The sequence below is a fragment of the Furipterus horrens genome, unplaced genomic scaffold (genome assembly GCF_987537825.1).
Source record: "Furipterus horrens unplaced genomic scaffold, mFurHor1.1.pri manual_scaffold_12, whole genome shotgun sequence".
NCBI lineage: Eukaryota > Metazoa > Chordata > Mammalia > Chiroptera > Furipteridae > Furipterus > Furipterus horrens.
In genome coordinates, this window is record NW_028327182.1 from 57,124,306 (window position 1) to 57,150,684 (window position 26,379).

At 39.9% G+C, this 26,379-nt stretch overlaps 1 protein-coding gene across 4 annotated transcripts in view; it reads left to right on the plus strand.

Moving 5' to 3' along the window:
- The window catches only part of PCCA (propionyl-CoA carboxylase subunit alpha), a 510,516-nt gene that overhangs the window by 207,923 nt on the left and 276,214 nt on the right, over nucleotides 1–26,379 (plus strand). For all 4 annotated transcript variants that reach the window (XM_090258653.1, XM_090258654.1, XM_090258655.1 and 1 more), the window contains exons 11-12: nucleotides 16,580–16,674; nucleotides 22,036–22,186. In XM_090258653.1, the coding sequence (XP_090114779.1) occupies nucleotides 16,580–16,674; nucleotides 22,036–22,186 (246 nt within the window). The remainder of the gene's footprint in view (nucleotides 1–16,579; nucleotides 16,675–22,035; nucleotides 22,187–26,379) is intronic.

Genomic DNA, 26,379 nt, shown 5'->3' on the forward strand with positions numbered 1-26,379 from the left:
TTAGTTGTGGAGGGAGATGCAGTGTGTCTAAGTCTCCATCTTGGTCGGAAGTCTGTTTTGAGTTTTTTTCCTTGAGGTTGCTTTCTAGTTTCAAGCCTTTGTGATACTGGAAGATGCTTGATATGATTTCAATTTTATGGAATTTTTGAGTCTTATTTTGTGTCCTACCATGTGTTCTGTCTTTGAAAATGTTCTGTGTGCATTTGAAAAGAATGTGTATTTTGCTTCTTTGGGGTGAAAGGTTCTATATATATCAATTAAGTCCATATTATCTGGATTATTGTTTAATGCCACAATACCTTGTTGTTTCTTTGCTTGGAAATTCTATCCATTGTTGACAAAAGGGTGTTAAAATCCCCTACTGTGAGTGTGTTGGTGTTGATATCTTTCTTGAAGTCCTTCAATAATTTCCTTATATATTTTGGTGCTCCTATATTGGGTACATATATGTTTACAAGGGTTATATCTTCTTGATGAATTGTTCCCTTAAGTATTATGAAGTGTCCCCCTTTTTCTCTTTTTATGACGTATATTTTGAAATCTATATTGTCTGATGTAGGTATTGCCACCCCAACTTTTTTTTTCATGTTCATTTTTTTGGAATATTTTTTTCCATCTCTTTACTTTCAGTCTGTGTAGATCTTTTGTTCTGTGGTGGGTCTCTTATAGACAGTATATATGTGGGTCACATTTTCTTATCCATTCAGCTACACTACGTATTTTGATTGGAGCATTTAACCCATTTACATTTAAGGTTTAGAAAATTTTTTATTTATTAATTTATTTTCAAGAGAGGGGAAGGGAGGGAGAAAGAGAAGGAGAGAAACATCAATGTGTGGTTGCCTCATGCGTGCCCCTAACTGGCGATCTGGCTGGTAACCCAGGCATGTGCCCTGACTGGAAATTGAACTGGCAACCCTTTGGTTTGTAGGCCAGCACTCAAATTACTGAACCACACCAGCCAGGGCTGAGGTTATTTTTGATAGTCCTTATTCATTGCATTTTTTTCCCCTTTGTTTGAGTTCTTCCTCTCTCTGATTTCCGTCATCTTATTATAGCGGTCCCTTTAGCATTTCTTGCAATGCTGGTTTGGTGGAGATAAATTCTTTTAGACTTTTTTATTCTGGAAAACTCCTTATATTGCCTTCCACTGTATTGAGAGATTCACTTCGTAGAGTCTCTTGGTTGTAGGCCTTTGCTTTTTATTACTTGGAATATTTCTTGCCATTCCCTTCTGACTTATAGTGTTTCTGTTGAGTGATCTGCTGATAGCCTCATTGCAGTTTCCTTGTATGTTATTGGCAGTTTCTCCCATACTGCCTTTAAGATTCTCTCTTTGTTTTTTAATTTAGCCATGTTAATTATCATGTATCTTGGAGTGGGCCTCTTCGTGTTCACCTTTATTGGGACCCTCTGTGCTTCCTGGACTTGCGTGACTTTTTCTCTCATCAAGTTAGGGAAGTTTTCTGTCATTACTTTTTCAAATAGGTTTTCTATCCCTTGCTCCTCCTCATCTCCTTCTGATATCCCTGTGATACAGATATTATTACATTTCAGTTGTCTTGCAGATTCTTTAAACCCTCTTTGTTCTTTTTTAGTCTTTTTTCATCTTGTTGTTCTGGGAATTATTTTCCACTTTTCCTCCAGCTCGTTGATTTGATCCTCAGTTTCATCTAGCCTGCTTTTAATTCCTTCTACTGTGTTCTTCATTCAGATATTGTGTTCTTCATTTGCTCCTGGCCCTTACTGATAGTTTCTGTGTCCTTTTTAATTCTGGTGTAGTTTGAAGTAAGTTCCTTGTAGCTTCCCTGGAGTTCTTTGTAGTTCTTACTGAGCTCATTGAGCATCATTATAACTATTATTTTGAGCTCAATATCTGATAGTTTGCATGCCTCTATTTCATTTAGTACCCTTTCTGGGGATTCCACCCTTCTTTTCAGTTGGGAGTTGTTTCTTTGTCTCCTGCTCCTTAGCTTGATCTGGTTTGACTGTTGTCTTTGTGGTGTGACCTTCTGTGGTAGGATACCTGTGGGATTCAGTGGTGCAGTCTTCTTGATCTCCTGAACTTGATGGTCTTGGGATACCCTATAGGCTATTTATCTGGGCTCTCTAGTTGTAACTGGGTCATTCATTGGTGGGCCCTTCCCTCTGGTTGGCTGACTGAGAATTACTCTGCGCACCATATCTTGTATGCTGTTGTACAGGGGCTGCCAGAACAAAACCCAACAGTCCAGGAAACAAACACACACCTGCAAATAAAGCCCCCACCCACAATCACACTATCAACAGCAAATGATCCAGTATTAATAAAGGTATTAAGAGATTGAGACTATTATAAGAAAGGAAAAATGCAATTGAGAAGAGTAACTGAAACAAAAATGATTTTGAGTGGGTAGAGGGAGAAGCAATAATAAGAGTAGGAAATAGGGACAAGGTGAAGAGGGAAAGTAAAATTTACATAGTTAAAAAAAAAGGGAGGGATGGAATCCAAATGGAGGAAAAGAAGGGAAGCATATAGTATTAGGTTTAAACAGAAAATTTAAAAAATATAGTGAGAGAGAGAAAAAATAGGATCCAAATTGAGAAAAGGATCCACCACTATCAACAACAAATGAACAAAGATTAATATAGGTTGGATGGGAATAAGAGGGAAGAAAAGAAAGAAGCTTAAGAGATTATTGGAGGAAAGAGAAGTGATTTTGAGAGGATAGAGGGAGAAGGAATACTAATAGGAATGAAAACCAGGCTAAGACAGGGAAAAATTGAAATTTAAAGTGAATAAAAAAGGAAGTTTAGGAGGAAGGCAAAATGGCATAGCAGAGGGGAATAGTAAAATTTGGAATTTGAAATACAAAAATAGTGACGATCTAGAAATAAGCAACAATAGCCACCACATCCACAACCAACAAACAAAAATTGATATAGTTGGAGAGAGAATAAGGGTATTTTAAGAATGGGATAAAGAATGTGACATGACTAATCACAACAGAAATGGTTTTGAGTGGCTGGGGTGGAGGGGGAGAAATAGAGTGTGGAATGGAAACAAGTTGTAGCAAGAGAGAAAATAAAATTTAAAATGAATATAAGAAGAGGAAAGAAGAGGGTAAGATAGAGTAAGAGAATTGAGGGTCAACATATGAAATTTGGAATAAACTATAATTTAGAAACTAGTTATATAATATGCACAAACTTGAAGAATAAGACATTAATGTTAAAAAGCTATGCAGGAAAAAAAATAATGCAAATCATGAAGAAGACCGTGGTGAAATTTATCTCAGCAGCATCTAGTACTTACCACTGTTTAATCTTCTGGATCCGCACCTGGTGATGTCAGATGGTGTTCCAGTCTGGCCCTAGGCATCCTGTTCAAGAGTACCATCAATCTACAGTCTGTGGCAGTCTCCTTCAGTTGTTATTCTAGTCCATCTGTACTCAGCAGTTCGAATTAAGCACTGCTTAATTAAGCAGAATAATTCCAGTGGGCAGGACTATTGCTTTCCCTGAGGCTGATGCCACTTGGAGGGGAGTAGTCTGCCTGAGCAAGATGGCTCGTGCATATGGGGAATGACTCAGCACAGGGATCCTCGCTGCTCCTCCTCAGTTTTCTCTCCAAAGTCACCATCACCAGACTCTTCTCAAAGCATCTTTAGTATACTCAGCCCCTCTTTTGTTGGAGCCCAGGGTAGGTGGATGCAAACAAAATTTTATGCGTTGGCTCTTTAAGAGGTTCTCCATGACTCCAGTAGTCTCTCTCTGGCAGAAAGAATCCCTGCCACTTTTTGCTGCTGGATGTTCTCTGGGTTCCTTTCCTGGCTCTGGTGCTGCAGGCTAGGAAGCCCAGCTTAGGGTTCAGACCCCACACTTGTCAGGGAGAATCCCCTGGCTGCTGAAATTTCCCTCTGGCACCTCAGCTGCTGTCAGGGAGAGTCCAGCCAGCCCTCTCGCATCTCCTCCGCACTCAGTACCAGTCGTGCTGTGGTTAGAAGGCTGTCTGTCTGTGGTTATAAGGCTTCTCTCCAGCTATTGTTCATTTGGTTATTCTGGATAATTTCTCCACAATTCAGTTGCAATTCCAGGTCGGTACTGGGAGGAGGTCAGTGCAGTTTTCACTTATTCCTACCATCACAGGCTCTGGTACTAAAAACATTTTTTGCAATCCTTCAGTCTTCTCTTTCCTTGAGGACATGGTTCAGGCAGCAGGAGCTGAATCAGAGAGCACAGAGGAGAAACAAGGCATGGCATGAAGAAGAAAACATCCCTCATACACACACCTGTACACACATATGCCCGCCTGTGGGAAGAGGGGTCACTGCAGTGGGGGACGCCTCTTGCTAGATGCCTGGCTGCCTGGGGATGCAGCAGCCCAGGGGACCTGCTGTGGAGTGCGGCAACCCAAGTATTTTAATTTTTAGTACTTTTATTTTTTTAGTTTGCTTTTTCATTATATATTTTCCCATTACCATTTGTCCTTACACCCTCTTTCACCTTCACCTTCCTCCCCACAACAATCATTGCCATACTCTTGTCCGTGTCCATAATATTTCTCTTTCTTTTTTTTTTTTTTTTTTGCTTGATCCATCCACCCCTCCCCCTGCCCCGAGCTATCAGCCTGCTCTCTATCTATAATTCTCTCTCTATTTTGCTTGTTAGTTCAGTGTTCATTAGATTCCACATATATCTTTTTCTGACTGGCTTATTTCACTTAGTATACAATTATCTAGGTACATCTATGCTGTTGCAAAAGGTAAAATTTTCTTCTTTTTTATGTCTGAGTAATTTTCTGTTGTGTAGATGTACCCATAACTGTTTTATCCACTTATCTACTGGTGGCTACTTGGGCTGTTTCCAAAATCTTGGCTATTGTAAATAACGCTGTGGTTAACATAAGGTTGAATAGGGTCTTTTGAATTAATATTTTGGATTTCTTCAGTTAAATTCCCAGAAGTGGAATTGGTGGTTCATAAAGCAGTTCCATTTTTAATATTTTGAGGTAACTTCATACTGCTTTTCAGTGTCTGCACCAATCTGCATTCCCACCAACAATGCAGAAACATTCCCCCTTTTCCATGTCTTTGTCAGCACTTGTTGTTTGTTGATTTGTGATGATAGCCATTCTTTGTCCCTCAAGGGCAGTTCATCAGTGGGAAGACCTCTGAATTTAAAGATAGTTTGTCATATCCACTCATCCAACATACAATGATTAGAAAAGGATACACACTGCAATAAATACCACCATTCAACAAGGTAGTAAAAGGGATGCACACAGTATTCTCTGATTCTTTTACAATTAAAAACCAGCAATTGGATCTGAGATTCTTGTGGTAATTCTAGTGAGATTATGGCAGTTTGGGCCAGGGTGTTGGTAGTGGAGATGATTAGGTATGATTGAATTCTGGGTTATTTTGTGAAGATAGACCAGATTTACTAAAATATCAGATATGATATGTAAGAGAAAAATATGGTGTCAATGATGGCTTTAGGGTTTTGGCCCAGGGAATTAGCAGAATGGGACTGCCTTTTACTGAGATGGAAAAGACTGTGGGAGGTGCATGTGTTAGGGAGAAAATCAATTTATGGTATTGGACAAATCAAAGTTGAGATGCCCATTACATAACAAACTGTGGGTGTGGATTAGGCTATTTGATATTTAAGTTTGTAATTTAGGGGAACTATTTGGTGTGCTCTTTCTGTATTTATTGTAATTTCTGTAATTCCTATGGGCTAAATTAATTTTCCTCTTCTCTATATTCCCCGTCTAGCGCTTATTTGTTCTACTAGAAGACTGCTTATGTTATTTTATCTTTAGCTATCCAACTTTTCTAACAGACTAAGAGTTATTTAAAAAAATACTTCCATTAAACTTTTGTATTAATTTCCAGTGTACAACGTAGGGATTTGACATTTGTATATCTTAACTTAAGGGGAATAAGAGACCAAGAAGTTCTTGAGCTCAGAGACTGGTCTTATTCGTTTGCTGTTACCAGCAATCAGGCCAGTGCCTAATACTCAATAAGTGTTTGTTAAATTATGTTAAGTAATTATATATTTATATCAGTTTATTTTAATTAGCCATGGTATATAGTCTAGGTGATATTTTTAAATATAGGTGAGGGTTTCTTCCAGTAGCTGAAATAGCCAAAAGAAGTGTTTCCCTTCTCATCTACACTTAGAAGTTTTTTATTTACTTATTTTTGGGTAATTTGTGCACAGGTTAGAGCATTTAATGTAAACTAAACATCCCTTTCATCTTTGTCTCCAAGTTTCCTGGTTTCTATCCCTAGAAGCAGGCACTATTACTATATCTTGAATATCCTGCCATAGTCAGTGAAGTCCCTATGTATATGTCACCTATCATTTTTCACATGAGCTCTCAAATACTGTGTCCTTTCTCAGGCTGAACTGTGCACAGGCAATTTGAAATGCACCACTCTCTGTGGCTTAAACCACACAATTTCTCAACCATGGCACTACTGACATCTTGTATGCTGGATTCAGGGATTCTAAAGTTCTTTACATTATATAGAACAGTCTGTTGTGATCCTTTTTTCAGTAAGCAGTATACCTGAGAGATTTTTCCATATCGAGTACACGTGTATCTGTAAAGGGTTGTATTAAAGATCTTTTTCTTAAACCTCATAATGCACATGAGGATTAAATTCCTTTGAAGCACTTTTTATTTTAATGTTGTCTGTGTACTAGTCTTTCATTTCCCCTGGCTGGTTTGGCTCAGTGGATTGAGCGTCGGCCTGCGAGCTAAGTGTCGCTGGTTCGATCTTCCAGTCAGGGCACATCAGAGAAGGAAAACTCTGACTCCAAAAAACCTTCGCTGCCTTGCGGCATACCTCTTCAGGGGAAAGGCTAAGGGAGTAAACCCCGACAGAAAATCCGGAGCCGGAGTCCCTAAGGCGGTTTGACGTTGTAGTCAACACCGGCAACTCCTGCGGCGCACCTGAAGCCAAGCTGTATTGACTCCGTCTTTCCCTTGGACCCTTCAACTGCGAAGAGAGGGGGGGTCTGCTGCATGGGCAACAGCAGACCCTCCATATCACCCTGCCCAGGCTCTGTAGCTTCAGCTTCACTGGAGAGGACACTCCAGCGTCATCGCAAGATGTCGATTCAACACGGGAGGAGACAGATACCGTGTCACTCCCGAGTCGGACTGCACAGCCATTCTCGGCGGTGCAGATAGACTCTTAAGAAGCTACACCATCGTCTCTCGAGACGGACGGCTGCCGACGACGACGACGAGTCTTTCATTATTTAAATGTAGTAAATCATTGTCACATTATTATTATTTGACTACCTAATAAATGACAGAAGTTTTAAAAAAACTGGGAGATTACAAAATTTAGAGAAAAACGAACTCTTCACTCTATATATGAATCTAATATTTCACAGTTGGAAATATTTCTGAGAATTCCTAGTTATTGTGGCTTTATTTCTTAGAGATTATGTCTACTTTTTGTATCTTTTCAACTAGAATAAAAAAAGAGGTTGGGAGTGCAATGATTTAAAATATTTTTAGATATTCTTAATGCAGCCATCTTTAAGAGTCATAGAAATAAAATTTCACCTCATTGACATTTTTTTTTTATTTTTATTTTTTTATTTTGGTTTTTCAATTACAGTTGTCCCCTTTCTCTCCCCCACCCAGCCCACCCCCTCTCCCGCAATCATATCCCTCCCCGCTGTCCATGTCCATGAGTCCTTCATACAGGCTCTTTAATTAAACCCTTCCCTTACTTATCCCCCTTCTCTCCCTCTCCCCTCCCCCCTATTGACTGCTACTCTGCTTTTTGTTCTATTTAGTTCCTTTGTCTGTGTTGTTCTTTAGTTTCCTGTATTAGGTGATATCATATGGTATTTTTCTTTCTTTGCCTGGCTTATTTCACTAAGCATAATTCTCTCTAGTTCCATCCATGTTGTTGCAAATGGTAGGAGTTCCTTCTTTCTTTCTGCTACATAGTATTCCATTGTGTAAATGTACCACAGTTTTTTGATCCACTCATCTACAGATGGGCACTTAGGTTGTTTCCAGCACTTAGCTATTGTAAACAGTGCTGCTATGAACATAGGGGTGCATAAGTTCTTTTGAATTGGTGTTTCAAGATTCTTCGGGTATAATCCTAGTAGTGGAGTCGCTGGTTCAAAAGGCAGTTCCATTTTTAATCTTTTGAGGTAATTCCATACTGTTCTCCATAGTGGTTGCACCAGTCTGCATTCCCACCAACAGTGCAGTAGGGTTCCCGTTTCTCCACATCCTCGCCAGCACTTGTTGCTTGTTGATTTGTTGATGATGGCCATTCTGACTGGTGTAAGGTGGTATCTCATTGTGGTTTTTATTTGCATCTCCCTGATGGCTAATGATGTTGAGCATTTTTTCATGTGTCTATGGACCTTCTGTATGTCCTCTTCGGAGAAGTGTTTGTTCAGGTCCCTTGCCCATTTTTTAATTGGGTTGTTTGTTTTCTTGATGTTGAGTCGTATCAGCTCTTTATATATTTTGGATATCAGTCCCCTGTCTGTGATGTCATTGGCAAATATGTTTTCCCATATGGTTGGTTTCCTTTTCAATTTGCTGTTGTTTTCTTTTGCTGAGCAGAAACTCTTCAGTTTGATGTAATCCCATTTATTTATTTTTTCCTTTATTTCTCTTGCTTTAGGAGATGTATCCGTGAAGAGATTGTTACGTGAGATATCTGATATTTTCTTGCCTATGTTTTCCTCTAGGACTTTTATGGTGTCACGGCTTACATTTAAGTCTTTGATCCATCTTGAGTTTATTCTCGTGTGTGGTGTAAGTTGGTGGTCTAGTTTCATTTTTTTGCAGGTCCCTATCCAGTTCTCCCAGCACCATTTGTTAAAGAGGCTCTTCTCACTCCATTTTATGTTCCTTCCTCCTTTATCAAAGATTAGTTGACCATAGAGGCCTGGGTTTATTTCTGGACTCTCTATTCTGTTCCACTGATCTATATGTCTGTTCTTATGCCAGTACCATACTGTTTTGATTACAGTGGCTTTGTAGTATTGTTTGATATCTGGTGTTGTGATTCCTCCTGCTGTGTTCTTCTGTCTCAAGATTGCTTTTGCTATTCGGGGTCTTTTTTGGTTCCATATGAATTTATGGAGTATTTGTTCTAGGTCTGTGAAATATGTCATTGGTATTTTAATAGGGATTGCATTGAATTTGTAAATTGCTTTGGGTAGTATGGCCATTTTGATGATGTTGATTCTTCCCATCCAAGAACATGGTATTTGCTTCCATTTATTTGTTTCTTCCTTAATTTCTTTCTTCAATGTTATGTAATTTTCAGAGTACAGGTCTTTTATCTCTTTGGTTAAGTTTACTCCTAGGTACTTTATTTTTCTTGTTGCTATAGTAAATGGTATTTTCTTTTTTGTCTCTGTCTCTGCTATTTTATTGTTGGTGTACAGAAATGCCTTGGATTTCTGTATATTTATTTTGTACCCTGCGATTTTGCCAAATTCACTTATTATATTGAGTAGTCTTTTAGTGGAGTTTATAGGATTTTCTAGGTATACTATCATATCATCTGCATATAATGAAAGTTTCACTTCCTCTTTCCCAATTTGGATTCCTTTTATTTCTTTTTCTTGTCTGATTGCTGTGGCTAGGACTTCCAACACTATGTTGAAAAGGAGTGGAGAGAGTGGACAACCTTGTCTCGTTCCTGAGTTCAGGGGGAATGCTTTCAGTTTTTGTCCATTGAGTATGATGTTGGCCTCAGGCTTCTCATATATAGCCTTAATTATGTTAAGATATGCTCCCTTTATTCCCATTTTGCTGAGTGTTTTCATCATAAATGGGTGTTGAACTTTATCAAATGCTTTTTCTGCATCTATTGATATGATCATGTGATTTTTGTCTTTCATTCTGTTTAGGTGATGTATTATATTTATTGATTTGCGAATATTAAACCATCCTTGCATCCCTGGAATGAAGCCCACTTGATCATGATGTATGATCTTTTTGATGTGTTGCTGGATCCTGTTTGCCAATATTTTATTGAGGATTTTAGCATCGATGTTCATCAGTGATATTGGCCTGTAGTTTTCTTTCTTTGTTGTGTCTTGACCTGGTTTGGGGATTAGGATAATACTGGCTTCATAGAAAGAGTTTGGGATTTTCCCTTCTTCTTGGATTTTTTGGAACAGTTTGAGGAGGATAGGAGTTAGTTCTTCCCTGAATGTTTTGTAGAATTCGCCTGTGAAGCCATCCGGTCCAGGGCTTTTGTGTGCCGGGAGATTTTGGATTACTGTTTCAATTTCCTTCTTTGTTATTGGTCTGTTGAGACTTTCCACTTCTTCTTGATTCAGTTTTGGAAGGTTGTATGTTTCTAGAAATTTGTCCATTTCTTCTAGATTGTCAAATTTCTTGTCATACAGTTGTCTGAAGTAATTTCTAACTATCATTTGTATTTCTGAGGTATCAGTCGTGATTTCTCCTCTTTCATTTCTGATTTTGTTTATTTGTGTCTTCTCTCTTTTTTTCTTGATTAGACTGGCTAGAGGCTTGTCGATTTTGTTGATTTTTTCGAAGAACCAGCTCCTAGTTTCGTTGATCTTTTGGATTGTTTGTTTAGTCTCTATGTCATTTAGTTCTGCTCTGATCTTGATGATTTCATTCCTTCTTCTTGCCCTAGGCTTTGTTTGTTGTTGTTGTTCTAGTTCTTGTAGAATTGTGGTTAGGTTTTTTATTTGAGATTCTTCTAGCCTTTTCAGATATGCCTGTATTGCTATAAACTTCCCTCTCAGGACTGCTTTTGCTGTGTCCCACAGGTTTTGGGTTGTTGTGTGCTCATTATCATTAGTTTCTAGAAATTTCTTGATTGCTTCTTTGATGTCATTATTAGCCCATTCATTATTTAATAGCATGTTATTCAATCTCCATGAGTTTGGGTGTCTTTGATTTTTTCCTCTGAGGTTGATTTCTAGTTTCAAGGCATTGTGATCTGAAAAGATGCTTGATATGATTTCAATTTTCTTGAATTTGTTGAGGCTTGTTTTGTGACCTATCATGTGGTCTATCTTTGAAAATGTCCCATGTGCACTTGAAAAGAATGTATATTTTGCTTCTTTGGGGTGAAAAGTTCTATATATATCAGTTAGATCCATGTGGTTTAGTGTGTTGTTCAATGCCTGTATATCCTTGGTGTTTCTTTGCTTTGATGATCTGTCTATTGTTGATAATGGAGTGTTGAAGTCCCCTACTATGAGTGTGTTGTTGTTGATATCCTTTTTGTGGTCTTCTAGTATTTGCTTTATGTATTTGGGTGCTCCTATGTTGGGTGCATATATGTTTATCAAAGTCATATCTTCTTGATGGATTGTTCCTTTAAGTATTATGAAATGTCCTTCTTTGTCTCTTTTTATTGTCCTTGCTTTGAAATCCATTTTGTCTGATATGAGAACTGCTACCCCGGCTTTTTTTTCCGGTCCGTTTGCTTGGAATATTTTTTTATATCCCTTTACTTTCAGTCTGTGTAAATCTTTTGTTTTGAGGTGTGTTTCTTGTAGACAGCAAATATGTGGGTCCTGTTTTCTTATCCATTCCGTTACCCTATGTCTTTTAATTGGAGCATTTAATCCATTTACATTTAAGGTTATTATTGACGTGTATTTATTCATTTCCCTTTGTACCTCTGTTCCTCTCCTCTCTTGTTTTTTCCTAGAACAGTCCCTTTAGCATCTCTTGCAATGCTGGTTTGGTGGAGATGTATTCTTTCAGTCTTCCTTTGTCTAAGAAACTCCTTATTTCACCTTCTATTTTGAATGAGAGCCTTGCTGGGTAGAGTATTCTTGGTTGTAGGCCTTTGTTTTTCATTGCTTGAAATATTTTTGACCATTCCCTTCTGGCTTGTAATGTTTCTGTTGAGAAATCAGTTGATAGCCTTATCGGAGCTCCCTTGTATGTTATTTGCTGCTTTTCTCTTGCTGCTTTTAGGATTCTCTCTTTGTCTTGGAATGTTGCCATTTTAACTATGATGTGCCTTGGAGTGGGTTTTTGGGGGTTCCTCTTGATTGGAACTCTCAGTGCTTCTTGGACTTGCATAGCTTTTCCTCTCATCAGGTTCGGAAAATTTTCTGTCACTATTTCTCCTATCAGATTTTCAATTCCATGTTCCTTTTCTTCTTCCTCTCGTATTCCGATGATCCTTAAATTATTTTTCCTAATGCTATCCTGTAATTCCCTTACATCTTGTTCATATTTTTTCAATCGTTTTTCATTTTGCTGTATTGTCTGGGAGTTTTTCTCTACATTATCTTCTAACTCACTAATCCGATCTTCTGCTTCGTTTAGTCTGCTTTTGACTGATTCTACTGTGTTTTTCAGTTCAGAGATTGTATTCTTAAGTTCTTCCTGGTTCTTGTTAACGATTTCTATGTCTTTTTTTGTGCTGGTGTAGTTCTCTGCCAGTTCCCTGTAATTTTCTTGGAGCTGCTGGTAACTTCCTTGAAGGTTGTCATAGTTGATTTTAAGGATGTCGAGTATATTGAGCTTCTTTACCACCATTGTTTTGAATTCTATGTCTGACATTTGGGCTATGTCTATTTCGTCTATCTCTCTTTCTGAGGATTCCTCTTTTCTTTTCATTGAGGGGTTATTTTTGCGTCTTACCATGTTGGATTCTTTTTGTTTTTATTTATTTATTTATTTATTTATCTATTTATTTATTGGGGGGGGGTAGTCTGCTTTGACTTCCCTCCTTTGTGGTGTAATATTCTTTATCGAAGGTCTGGGAGTTTCAGTGGTGCAGTCTCTTTGATATCCTGAGCCTGATGGTCTTAAGTTACCCTTTATGTCGTTTGTTTATGCTGTTCGGTTATATTTCAGATGTTCTTTGATAGGATCTTCCTTCTGGCTACTTGGTTGAGAGTCACTCTATCTGCTTTGTCTTGAGTTCTTTTGTGGATATGCTGTTAAAGACATAAACACACAGCCCAGGCAGGAGACCCACACCCTCAGAAAGTATCCCCCACTCTATCCTGCTATCGTTAGCCAACTAGCCCGTATTAATATAAATGTAAAGAGATTTGAGCTTTTATACTATAAGAAGAATAGATACGAGTTGTTTTGGGGGAGGAAAAATATAATTTTTGATAGAGGGGTTGATAGATTAATAATAGTTGAGACTGTGCAAGCCAGTTAGTAATATTTACATTGTATGTTAAGAAAAATAGAAGAAAAGGATAGAAAAATACTTAGTATAGTAAGAAAGTGGGATTGTATTGTATTTGGGTTTATATAGTAATTATATTGTATTATTTAAAGTAATAGGGGGGCTAAGCTAGACACACAAACGAATAAACCACTATTAAAGAGAAAGGATGAGAAGGAGAGGTTATATGCAACACGTTAGAGATAAAGTTTGTTATTATTGGAAGAGGTGGAGGAAAAACACTCCCCCAAAAAATCCCCAAGAAAATAGGAGAAAGAAAAGAAGAAAGAGAGAAAGAGAAGAAAATAAAAAATTTACCACAACCGCCCCCAAAAAACCCCAAAAGGTTAGCAAGAAAGGAACAAAGAAAGATAGAAAAGAAAGAATACAGAAGAAAGATAAAAGAGAGAGAGAAAAAAAATTGAACCAAAAAAAAAATATATACATATATATATATATACCCCCCAAACCCCCCCCCCAAAAAAAACCCCAGGAAAAGAATAAAGAAAGAAGGAAAGAAAAGAAATTATTAAGAAGAAAGAAAGAACAAGGGAGAAAAAATTTGGGAGAAAAAATTTGGAGAAAAAAAAAACGATGTTTTTACTGCGTTTTAGCCTTGGTGTGTTGCCTTCTTTTTCTGGGTCCGCAGCTGGTCTAGTGTGGCAGGTCAGAGGTTCTTGTTCTTTTGCCGGACTGGTGTGCGCACCCGGTTGCCGCTATGGTGCGCGCCCGCAATTGCCGGCGCGGCGCGCTACCTTGCTGCCCGCTGTAGCCAGTTGAGGTGCCCTTGCGCGTAAGCCCCTGCGCGCTCTGACGGCCCGAGAGTTTGCCCCGCGGTTGGAGCCCACTGCTGCCGGGCCGCGGTGGTTCCCCGTTCGTGCCAAGGTGTCTCTGTCCGCGCGGGCGGCCCGAGCGCTTTCCCCGGGATTGGCTCCTTCTTTCGCTGGGGCGCGGCAGTTCCCCGTTCGCGCCGAGGTGACCCTGCCCGCGCGGACGGCCCGAGCGCTTTCCCCGGGATTGGCTCCTTCTTTCGCTGGGGCGCGGCAGTTCCCCGTTCGCGCCGAGGTGACCCTGCCCGCGCGGACGGCCCGAGCGCTTTCCCCGGGATTGGCTCCTTCTTTCGCTGGGGCGCGGCAGTTCCCCGTTCGCGCCGAGGTGACCCTGCCCGCGCGGACGGCCCGAGCGCTTTCCCCGGGATTGGCTCCTTCTTTCGCTGGGGCGCGGCAGTTCCCCGTTCGCGCCGAGGTGACCCTGCCCGCGCGGAGGGCCCGAGCGCTTTCCCCTGGATTGGCTCCTTCTTTCGCTGGGGCGCGGCAGTTCCCCGTTCGCGCCGAGGTGACCCTGCCCGCGCGGACGGCCCGAGCGCTTTCCCCTGGATTGGCTCCTTCTTTCGCTGGGCCGCGGCGGTTCCCCGTTTGCGCCAAGGTGACCCTGCCCGCACAGGCGGCCAGAGAGCTCCCACTGACCCCGGGCTGAGGTGCTTTCACGCTCGCACGCTGCCCCGTGCCCTCAGTCCCGCTGAGCCGAGCTCCGGGAGTTGGTCTCTCGCCTCTTAGGGCAGGGCCAGGGACACTTGCGCTCAGTGGAATCGAGCGTCCGTGGGTCGCCGCCTCTCGCTGTTCCCGTGCTGCAGCCGCCCGCCTTCCCTCACCCGTCTGGGCGGGCACAAACAGAGCCTGCGCTAGTGGTCTGCTTTCCAGCCTGGGGCCCTACGCCCACGGGAGCTGTCTGGGGGTGTCTGTGCACAGTCCTCTGCGTGTTCAGTGGGCCCTCCCTGTGCCCGTTGGGGCACTGATCTTATGTCCGTTGGGGAATGTCCGAGGGACGCCTGGACTCACGGCCCCGCGCACCTGGGCCAGTGAATGAGAGCACTTCCCTATGTGCGCCCCCGCGACCCAATGGTAGGGTTGAGGAGTGGATTAGCGCGCCCCTGCGCCTGGGCTCCTCCAGAACGGCCTACCCCACCCAAACTTTCCTCCCGTCTCCACCATCCACTAGAGAAAAATATAAAGGAGAATTATGTTCTCACTTGCCCGGTAGCACGCTGTCTCCTGTCCTTCAGCGCCAATGCCACTTGGTCGAGTCCCGTCTCTCGACATTTTGTTACTGCAGTATTTTCCTTTGTTTGAAATTATTCTTGAGGTTTAGATGGGTTAATTTTTATTCTTAAAAATTAACTTTGTTGTCATATTAACTCTTCATTTTATAGTTTACTATATCTGTTATAACTATGATCTTTAAAAAAAATTATTGAGAAAAAGAGAGAGAGAGAGATTTGTTGTTCTACTGATTTATGCATTCATCGGTTGCTTGTTGAATGTGCCCTGACTGGAGATTGAACCCGCAAACTTTGCATATTGGTATGATACTCTGTCCAACTGAGCTACCCTAGCTAGGGCCAATGATGATCTGTTTTTATTTATTTATTTTCAGTATCTATATAAAACATTATAATTATATTAGCCACTATTTATAATGCATGAGGAAGTAGAATGACTTACCCAGGAAGGTTGCATAGCTGTTTAGAACTAAAATTAGTGCCTAGTGTTCAGAACAGCTTTTACTTCTGCGAACTTGATATATGCATTCAGTAATAAGCATTCACTGTTTAGTTCTGAAAGTAGATTAACTCATTCCTGAAAATCAGACTTCTGTGTAAAAAACATTAACAAAGAAGCTGTTTTAGGGTTGCCAGATTTAGCTGATAAGACATGTTAAATATGAATTTCTGAAAAACAGTGATTTTAAAAAAAAGTATGTTCTATACAGTATTTTGGGTACATTTTAATTAAAATTTTTCATTGTCAGAAATTCAAAATTCCCCAGGTACACTGTTACTTTGTCTGGCAACCCAATCTTATTTCCCATTATTACAAATGGGAAAAATTGTAATACATATACTATATATTAACCCCAGACATTTTACTAATTTCCTATACCAAAAATAAAGCACAATAAAAACTATTCATAGTTAAGTAACAGACTACATATTGAGTGTAAATAAAAAAGCATTTCCTGATAAACAGATGTTTAGTGATGTTGATAACAGATGTTTTGTAATAACACGGCTCTCCTAAGCACCATGGACCTTTAGGATATATATCCCTTTTATTGACACTCAGTGTCAAAATTTGTACACTTGATGCTGATATTTTGCCCAGTGTATTCAAAATGTAACAAAAGAATTTTTTTTATCACAAGTCTTTTTGATAAGAATGTTTTAAGTTTGGGGGTTGTAAATATAATTTTCCTCTATTAACATCAACCAAAAGAGGAATGAATGTGTTCTATGAGGTTTGAGTATTAAAAACCAAGGATGTTACATGGAGGAAACATTAACTGGGCACATGCTCTATGGGTATGACTACATAATTTTTCAAGTGGTATTGCTGTTTCAGGTTTTAGGTGATAAACATGGGAATGCTTTGTGGCTCAATGAAAGAGAGTGCTCAATTCAGCGAAGGAATCAGAAAGTGATAGAAGAAGCACCAAGGTAAGAATTTCTCCTGATGAACTTTTATAATAGTGTGCTTTTATATATTTCTTTTATATTTTATTGGCCAAACTTGCTTTAAGAATTTGCCACTTGATCTTCCTCAGTGCTTCAGTGCATGAAAATGAGAGAGTGCCTGAAAAATAAATTAGGGCTTTACTAGGCCAAAAGTTGTGTGGATAACTACTATGATGCCCATAGGTTTCTGGGAACATACACCCTGTGGGTGTTTCTGGGCATGTGGGATTTATGGGTTACATGCCTTTGAGGCTTTCCTATTGAAGAAGAGTTCATAAAGTTGACCCTGAATTTCCTGAATTTGTCCTACCATGAAAAGTCATGGTTCTTAGAAATTCCTCGATTTATCAGAACTATTTTGGGCCCTTCTCCAAGCTACCTCTCATATGTTTGAAGTTCCTTTCATGGAACTTCATTTTATTTTTTTTAATATACTTTATTGATTATGCTGTTACAGTTGCTCCAATTTCTTTTCCCTTTGTTCCCCTTCACCCAGTGACCCCCCTCCCTCCAGTTGTCCCCTCTCTTATTCCATGCCCATTGGTTGTGCATATAGTTCTTCTCAACATCTTCCTATCTACTCCACTCCCTCCTACTATGCTTCTTAATTCCTGTACCATCTCCCTCCCTTTCCTCTATTCCCCCTCCCCCCATAATGTTCCCCATACCTATAATTCTTTTCCCACTCTGGTTGCCTACTTAGTTTGCCTTTGTTTCAATTCCCTAGATTCTGTTGTTGGTTGTTGCGATACAGTTTTCATTTTAATTTTCATAGTTTTGATCCTCTTCCTCCTAAACAAGTCCCTTTAACATTTCATATAACAGTTTTACTTTGTCCTGGAAGCACTTTCTCTGCCCTTCCATTCTGAATAACAGCTTTGCTGGATAAAGTAATTGTGGTTGTACGTTTTTGCTTTTCATTCCTTTGAATATTTCTTGCCAGCCCCTTCTTGCCTGCAGAGTCTCCTTTGAGAAATCAGCTAATGGTCTTATTGGAACACCTTTGTATATAATTCTCTTCTTCTCTCTTGCTGCTTTTAAGATTCTCTCTTTATCCTTAATTTTTGACATTTTGATTATAATGTGTCTTGGTGTGGTTCTCCCTGGGTCCAGTTTTTTTGGAACTCTTTGTGCTTCCTGGACTTGTAAGTCTACTCCCTTCCCCAAGTTAGGGAAGTTCTGCTTCATTATTTTTTCACATAATTTTTCAACTTCTAATTCTTCTTCTTCACCTTCTGGCAACCCTATGATTCAGATGTTGGCCCACTTATAGCTGTTTCATAGGTTTCTGAGCCTCTCCTCATTTTCCTCACTTTTTGTTTTCTCTTTCTGCAGTAGTTGACAGTTTGTTCCTTCCCTATGTTCCAATTTGTTGATTTGATCCCTGGTTTTCTTGCCCTCACCACTTGTTTCATATGTATTTTTGTTCATTTCAGCAGGACTAGCTTTCATTCCTTCCCCGTCTTGTTTAAGATCTGCTGTTAAGTCTGGTAAGCTTTCTTATAACCAGAGCTCTGAGCTCTGCCTCAGAAAGATTTCCTATCTGCTCGTCTGATAGATCAGATATTTGCTGTCTGGTCAGCTGCTTGATTGGGATCTCTATCATGATCCCTGCCATCCTGACCGTTTTGTGTTTACCTTTGCTTCCTGGGTGGGGCTGTCACACCTCCTACACTATAGGCGGCGGAGCCTCATGCACTCGTCACTATCGGGCAACCCTTCTCACCACCCTGGGTGATTTGTGTGGGGGTGGGGGTCCAAGATGGATTCCTGCCGTTCACTCTCTGCTGAGAGAGCAGAAGCCTCCTCCTCTGTCCCCATGCCCTCTAGCCCTCACAGTCTGAGGCAATGGGGGTCTGCCTTCCCGGGCATAGGAATTGGGAGCTGACGGGTCTGGTCTGCAGCCAGGGGTGCTCCCAAGGTGTTTCTCACCTCCCCTTAAATATGGGTGCCTGTGCTTACTGCCATCCTGCTGCTGTTGCCGCAGTTGTTGCCACCAGCACAGCTTGACTTCTCTGCCCCGGCTTCGCCCCTCTTACCCGTCTGGAAAAGCACCACTTGTTTATAACTTCATACATCGGACTTCCATGTAGCTTTATTTTTTGGAACTTCTGGTTATTTCTGGTTTTGCGGTAGTTGTATTCCTTCTTAGTTGTGGAGGGAGACGGAGTGTGTCAGTCTAGGCCTCCATCTTGGCTGGAAGTCTCGGAACTTCATTTTTAATGTGATGCTAGGTTGGTATTTTTAGATATTCTGCTTTTCTCTTATTTCTTAAAAATCCCCAGTTGAGTGTACATTGTTATTTTTAGTAACCAGGTTCTAAGAAATATAGGCAATTATGACTTTCATCAACCTAGTCATTGTGCCTTGATATAATATGTGCATAATTTTTGAAAAGAGTAGTTGTGAATATGAATTTTTAATCACAGATTAGTGGTAGAAATGAAATTCCACTTTATATTAGTTGTTAAAATATGATATGGTATAGTGTTTTACTATTTTTACTTTTTATTTTTATGTTTTCTCAACCATCTTTTATGGATTCAGAGGTGCTGGACAAAGGTCATGGTCAGGAATGTGGAGTCTACACTGGGCCCTCTTCAGTGGTTACTTGTGTCATGGCTTATGTTTCAGTTCCTTATAAGAACAGCATTAGTTGAAAAGCACATCAGCTGACAGCTCCATAGAAATCCCTTTCTTCATGCTGACATACTTATTATAATACCAGTAGTAACTTCTTTGAAATGCTCTAGCAATGCCTTTAAGAGTGAAACCCCACATCAGTATCCAGCTTGGCAGCTCCCCTATTTTGAGATCCATGAGTTTCTTTTTTTCAATGGTACAACTGACGCCTTCTTGGCGTCTCGGTGTCTGAGTTCAATATAATGTAGCGTTTAAAAATAGGGTGCCCCAAATACTTTGCTACTTCTCTCGTTGAAGAGTTGGGAGGCATCTATGTCTCCTCCCCTTGGTTCTGTGCTCTGTGACTACTTAACCTAGACTATGTAAAAGTGAGGCTATGCCGAGCCCTTATGAAACTGCCAGCTTCTACTTCCTGTCTCTTGGGACACCACACTTAAAAACCAGCCACCATGCTGTGAAGAATAGAGCACTGTGGCCTACATAGGATGTGGCCCACATGGAGTGTGGCCCTAGCTGATCGCCCAGGACCAGAGTGTAGAAAGGAAGGAAGGAAGGAAGAAGAACAAGCAATAGGAATGATCTACTCTGTCTTTAGGAAGGTTTCTAGAAGATGCCTGTGTTGATTACTTGGCAGTGATTTGAAGTTAGGCACTTTGCTAAGGAGGCTGAGAAATAATAGTGCTTAGCTAAAATTCTAGTCATGTGGAAGAAGGGGACAATAGATGCTGATAGAAAGCCTCTGATATTTCTTTTATGCAATTTTGTGTTTTCTGTATTACTTCCAATATAATTAATTTTCTCTTTTTATTCAAAACTAACTCAAGTCTTACCTGGGATAAAAATCTTTCACACACTTGAAACCTCGAGTCATGATTTTTGTTTCTTGCCTTCCTCTCTCTCTCTCTCTCTCTCTCTCTCTCTCTCTCTCTCTCTCTCTCTCTCTCTCACACACACACACACACACACACAATGTAAGTTTTCAAATGAACATCTAATCTATTTAGGGAAAAAGGAAAATTTAAAGCAGCAGGAATCAAATTAAAAAAAAATCTAGAACTGATCATTAATAGTGAGTTGATATGTATTTGTGTACTGTGAAATATTAACATAACTGGAATATGTAGTTTTTAGTTCCTAAAGTGAGAATTGATCACTATGCTCTGAGTGTAGTGATGAGGTTGTTTATAGCCCTGTGTATCACTAGAAGAGTTTATGATAAGGAAAAGACAAGACCAGACAGGACAAAAATAGTTTTACCCAACTGTACTTGAGATTCTTCAAATGCTATCATATTCATTTTTAGTTGGGTTTCTTTTTTTGGTTGCATTAATTTTGTTAGCCAGTTATTGTTGAAATTACATCTATGCCTATATCTGTTAGATTAATGCAGAATTGTTATTTCTAATAGGCAAATAAGTTTCATAATATGTGAATCAAATATTTAATCCTAGCATCATCAAGACAGAAAAAGTTGGAAGTGCATTTCACACCTGTGAAGTATTCTTGCCTCACCCCCATGAATCCAACTGGACTCTATTTAACCAGCAGTTTTTAAGAAATAGGACTATAATACAAATGTTAAAAGACACTGTGAGGTTGCATGCAGTTGAAACCAAAATGTGAAGAATGAGACAGGAAAATGACCAGATCTTGGCTTAAAAAAAAGTAAAAAAGGAAAGAGGGCATTACAAGTTAAGAAAATCTTAAAGTGTTAAAAATCAATCAAATGTCGTGACTGGGCCCTATTTGGATCCTGATGTAAAAAGTTAGTTGTAAAAAGATATTGATGAGCTAATCAGGGAAATTTGAATATTAAATAAATATTAAATGCTATTAAGAAATTTCTTTTTAATTAACTTTTGAAGTGTGATTATGCTACAAAAAAGTACATATAGAAACAGTTGTGAAAGTCTTTATGGGTGGGACAATATCTAATTTGAGATTTCCTAAAAAGGAAGCTCATTTATCATACAAGTTTTCTCTGTAAGGCACATCACAGCCTTCTTGGGCTTCGGAACACCAGACTGCACTTTAGCACAACCCTCAAGGGCCATTTTAAGCAGCAAAATCATCCTATCTTCACTGCCCCCAACAAGTGAGAAGGTAGCACTAAATAAACTGTGAAAAGGACAGTTGTTTATAGTATGAGAGATGAAACAATAAAGCAGTGTCACCTTGTTTGCTCTCAGCTAGGAATACTCATGTTGGGGGTCTCAAATTTTTTGCTGCTCTGAGCTTGTTTGTGAATGACCACAAAAGTGCTCTGAGTATTAATTTTGGGGTTACAAATAATATTAGCAAATAAACAAATTTGTATATATGAAATCCATGAATAACAAGGATTAATTTTATATATTGGTTTCTAAGACTTTATTTTTCTCTTAATTTTAGCTTGAAGTGATTCTGAATATGTATTTTAAAATTCACTAATTGAAAACTGCTGAGCTGCAGTAGTTGTATATTTTATAAGTTGCAATATAATGTGAGAAGTTCAAATGTTTTATGAAAATGAAGTTGATTTATTTAAATGTGTGTAATAAAACAATAAGCATATAAGTAAATGTAAAGCATATAATATGAAATCTTAAATTGATACAGATGATTATAGTTGAGTAAACTTTTAAGAACCTTTTTATATAATGCACATGAAAGATAATTTGATTTTTGTTGCAAATGAACTACTCTTTTCTGTACTTGTAGCATTTTTCTGGATCCTGTGACTCGAAGAACAATGGGAGAACAAGCTGTAGCTCTTGCCAAAGCAGTAAAGTATTCTTCTGCTGGAACTGTAGAATTCCTTGTGGACTCAAAGAAAAATTTTTATTTCTTGGAAATGAATACAAGGCTCCAGGTAACAAAATCTCAGATTTTTATTCATTTCCATGCCTCTTTCCATACTTCACTCTTCCTCACCTATTCTTTTTGGTGTTTTACAAAAGCTAATAATCAGCTTCAGAAAGTGTTAAAGACTTAGCTTTTATGTTTTGCTAAGACATCTGTTAGGAATGACAGATAAGTGTCAGGCTAATTTGATGATCAGGATCTTGCCCTTCAGTTTCATTACTGTGAATACTTCATATGGGAAATTCTACTTTGCTTTTTTCTTGAACTTCTCTTGATGAACTCCATTTGTTAGGGTTCATGTGCTGTTAAGAGAAAGCATTCTAGATATTATAAGTAAAAAGGAATTAAAAGTTTACAAATCTTTGGAAGGGACTAAGGAAGGAAGGGTACCTAGAGTGAGGTCCCAGGGATGACTGTCAGAACTATACCACCAACCTGGCTTCCAAAACAGCCATCTCTACCAGTTACAAGGTTGACAAATCAAGTGCCTGTCCCTGCAACTATTGACTTTGGGTACATGATTCCTTAATTCCCATAAAGGTCTCAGGAAGGCATTGGTGCTTTAACTAACTGGTGGCTTGATTTTCTTCCCACTTTTCTTTTTCTTTTATTTAAATTATAAACTATAAATACACATAGAGAAAAGTACATAGAACACAAACATATAGTTGAACAAATTATTATAAAACAGAAATCTGAAGGATCTAAGATGGTGGAGGAGTAAGTGGAAGCTACACTAACCCCATCCCAGGACCAATCTGAAATTACAATTAAACTATAGAGAAATCATCCAGAATAACCAACTAAACGCTATTTGGAGAGAAGCTTTATAACCAAAGACATACAGAAGAAACCAGTTCACCACAACAAGACTGGAGGCAGTGCGGTGGAGGCATGAGAGGACTTCTTGGGCTCACTTAGGCAGCAGCTGAAATTCTGGAGGGATATTTCAGTGGATGGTGGGTACCCCCTGAGAAGTGCAGGATCTAAACCGTAAGCTGGGCTCCGCAGCCTATAGTACGAGAGCTGGAGAGGCACCCAGATAACATCCAACTGTGAAAAGCAGCAGAGTTTCTGTCTGTCAGGGAGAGACCACTGGAGATGCAAAGAGCCTCTTAAAGGGACAACATGCAAAATTTTGTTTGCAGCTACATACCCTGTGCTCCCGCAGAAACATGAGGAGAATCTGGTCTGGTGGATATGGGAAGCAAACAGAAGGAACAGCTACCAGGATCCAGGATCCCTGTGCTGAGTAAATCCCCATATTGCAGAAGCTCTTTCTCAGGCAGAGCATTCCTTTCCAAGTGGCTTCATCCTGAGATGAAGCAATAGCCTTGGCCCCAGGAATTACTCTGCCTTACCCTGTGGTACTTAAGGCTGGCTGCTTGCAGCTTGATTAGATTAACAACTGATCAGCTTAACAACTAAGGTGGAAAATACAAAGCAGGCAAAATGGGAAGACAAAGAACCCCAAATGAAAGAACAAGAGAATTCTCAAGAAGAAGAGATAGATGAAAAGAAGGAAAGCAATTTATCATATAGAGTTTAGAGTAATGATTATAAGAATATTCGACAGCATGAAAAAAGACATAGAAGCTATAAAAAAGGACCTGTCAGGAATAAAGAATGCAATATCTGAAATAAATAATATACTGGAAGGAATAAATAGTAGGTTAGATGAAGCAGAGGATTGAATCAGTGTTTTGGAAACAAGGTAGAAAAAAACACCTAGGCAGAGTAGCAAAAAGGAAAGAATTTTTAAAAAATGAAGAGAACTTATAAAAATGTTGGACAACATGAAACATAACAACATCTGCATCATGGAAATACCAGAAGGAGGAGAAAGCAAGCAAGGGACAGAGACCCTATTTGAAGAAATAATGACCATAAACTTCTCTAATCTAGAGAAGGAAAGCTCAGAGTCCAGGAAGCTCAGAGTCCCAAACAAGTTGGACCCAAAGAGACCTACACTGAGACATATAATTAAAATGACAAGACTTAAAGACAAGGAGAGAATCCTAAAAGCCATAAGAGAAAAGCAGGTAGTTACCTACAGGGGAGCACCAATTAGATTGGCATCTGATTTCTCAACAGAAACCTTTCCGGTCAGAAGATCGTCGGCAGCCGTCCGTCTCGAGAGACGATGGTGTAGCTTCTTAAGAGTCTGTCTGCACCGCCGAGAATGGTTGTGCAGTCCGACTCGGGAGTGACACGGTATCTGTCTCCTCCCGTGTTGAATCGACATCTTGCGATGACGCTGGAGTGTCCTCTCCAGTGAAGCTGAAGCTACAGAGCCTGGGCAGGGTGATATGGAGGGTCTGCTGTTGCCCATGCAGCAGACCCCCCTTCTCTTCGCAGCTGAAGGGTCCAAGGGAAAGACGGAGTCAATACAGCTTGGCTTCAGGTGCGCCGCAGGAGTTGCCGGTGTTGACTACAACGTCAAACCGCCTTAGGGACTCCGGCTCCGGATTTTCTGTCGGGGTTTACTCCCTTAGCCTTTCCCCTGAAGAGGTATGCCACAAGGCAGCGGAAGTTTTTTGGAGTCAGAGTTTTCCTTCTCTGATGTGCCCTGACTGGAAGATCGAACCAGCGACACTTAGCTCGCAGGCCGACGCTCAATCCACTGAGCCAAACCAGCCAGGGTAATTTTATGTGTAGAGGTGGGAATATAGTGTTCTTTCTGTCAACAAGTGGCTCATGTAGAATGTTTGGATCACCAGGTTTGAGATCAGATCTTGGAGGTCAGTTCGACTCCACTCAATGCTTCTCACAAGCTCTGCTGTTCCACATACAGAGAAAACAGGGATACTTGGTGTATCTGCATTGCTGACCAAGAAGGAAGCAGACCATTTGAAGGTCAGCACAGAGGATTCAACTGTGCTCGTGATATTGCAACAGATCAATGACTCTCTTTATATGTACATATTCTTCATGAAAACAAAATGAATAGCCAATTGGGACTGCACCAAATAAATTGCCATTGTGGAGGAGGACACACTTTATGCTCCTCTTTGAGCTATCGATGAACAGTTGCTATTCTGTTGCATTACAGATTTGAATTCCCAATTCTTCTATTAAACCATGTGTTATGGCAATACACAAAGCCACTGTCACTTCAAAAGCACTGCAGAAATGCACTTTCTCTTGATCGAAAGTGGGATGCCTTTGCTCCTTTTTCTTGTGCAGTCTTGATGCTAGGAATTCTGAAGCCTTTTTGGATAGTCCCAAATCTCATGCCAAATCATTCAACTCATTCTGATCAAATCCCTTATAAACTTAGTCATCTTCAGTTTCAAAATCTTCATCATTGCTGGCACTCTGTTCTTCACCATACTTCTGTTTTTTGAAAGAGCGTAGTTCAATGAAAACTGGCACTGGGACTTCAGCTGAATGAGGCACTGGGTGTACAGCTGATGGTAGACTAGGATACTCTATTTTGCATTTATTTTTCTTGTTCTATCCTGATGTTTTCACTATACAAAAGTAACAGTCACTTGAATGATCTCTGGGCTCTTGCCAAACCATAAGTATACCAAGTAGCAGTTTATCACGTGTTCCCTTCGTCCACACCCATAAACTCGCGACACACTGCTTGCACATCTTGTGAGGGGCCCAAGACTTATCTTGATCACCGAGTTTTACTTTAAAATATGCAAAATAGGCTTGCCTGACAAATGAGCTGATGTTTTTCCTTTGACTGGGAATTGTGAAACTGCCACAGATATAACAAAATGAATCAGGGTTGTTAGGCATTTAGTATGAGAAATAGCAGAGGCAAATATGATCTGAAGGAAAAGAAATAAGTAAGTATGTAAATAAAAAAATAAATTCTGCTAACTCCTTGTATACAGATGAGAACTCAGACTACACTTGGGAATTCAATTCACTATATAGAGCGGCACATAACCTCTCATTACACTGTCTCATGTGTAACTGAATAGCTTAGACAAGTATGAACCTGTTGCTGTATGAACCTGTTGCTAGTCTCCAAGGTTGTCCCCCACCCCTCTACTCGAGGGAGGTTTGCTCTCAGCCAATAGGAGAGCACTAATGCTTCCCTAGATCCAGACTGGCTGGATCCAGCCTAGAGTGGCTGCATTAAGATAAGCTGTACAGAAAAAAATTGATGTGATAGAAGAAAACTAACTGCAGTTTTGAAATCAGTATGCCTATTTAAATCTAAAACAGCTGAGAAATTGA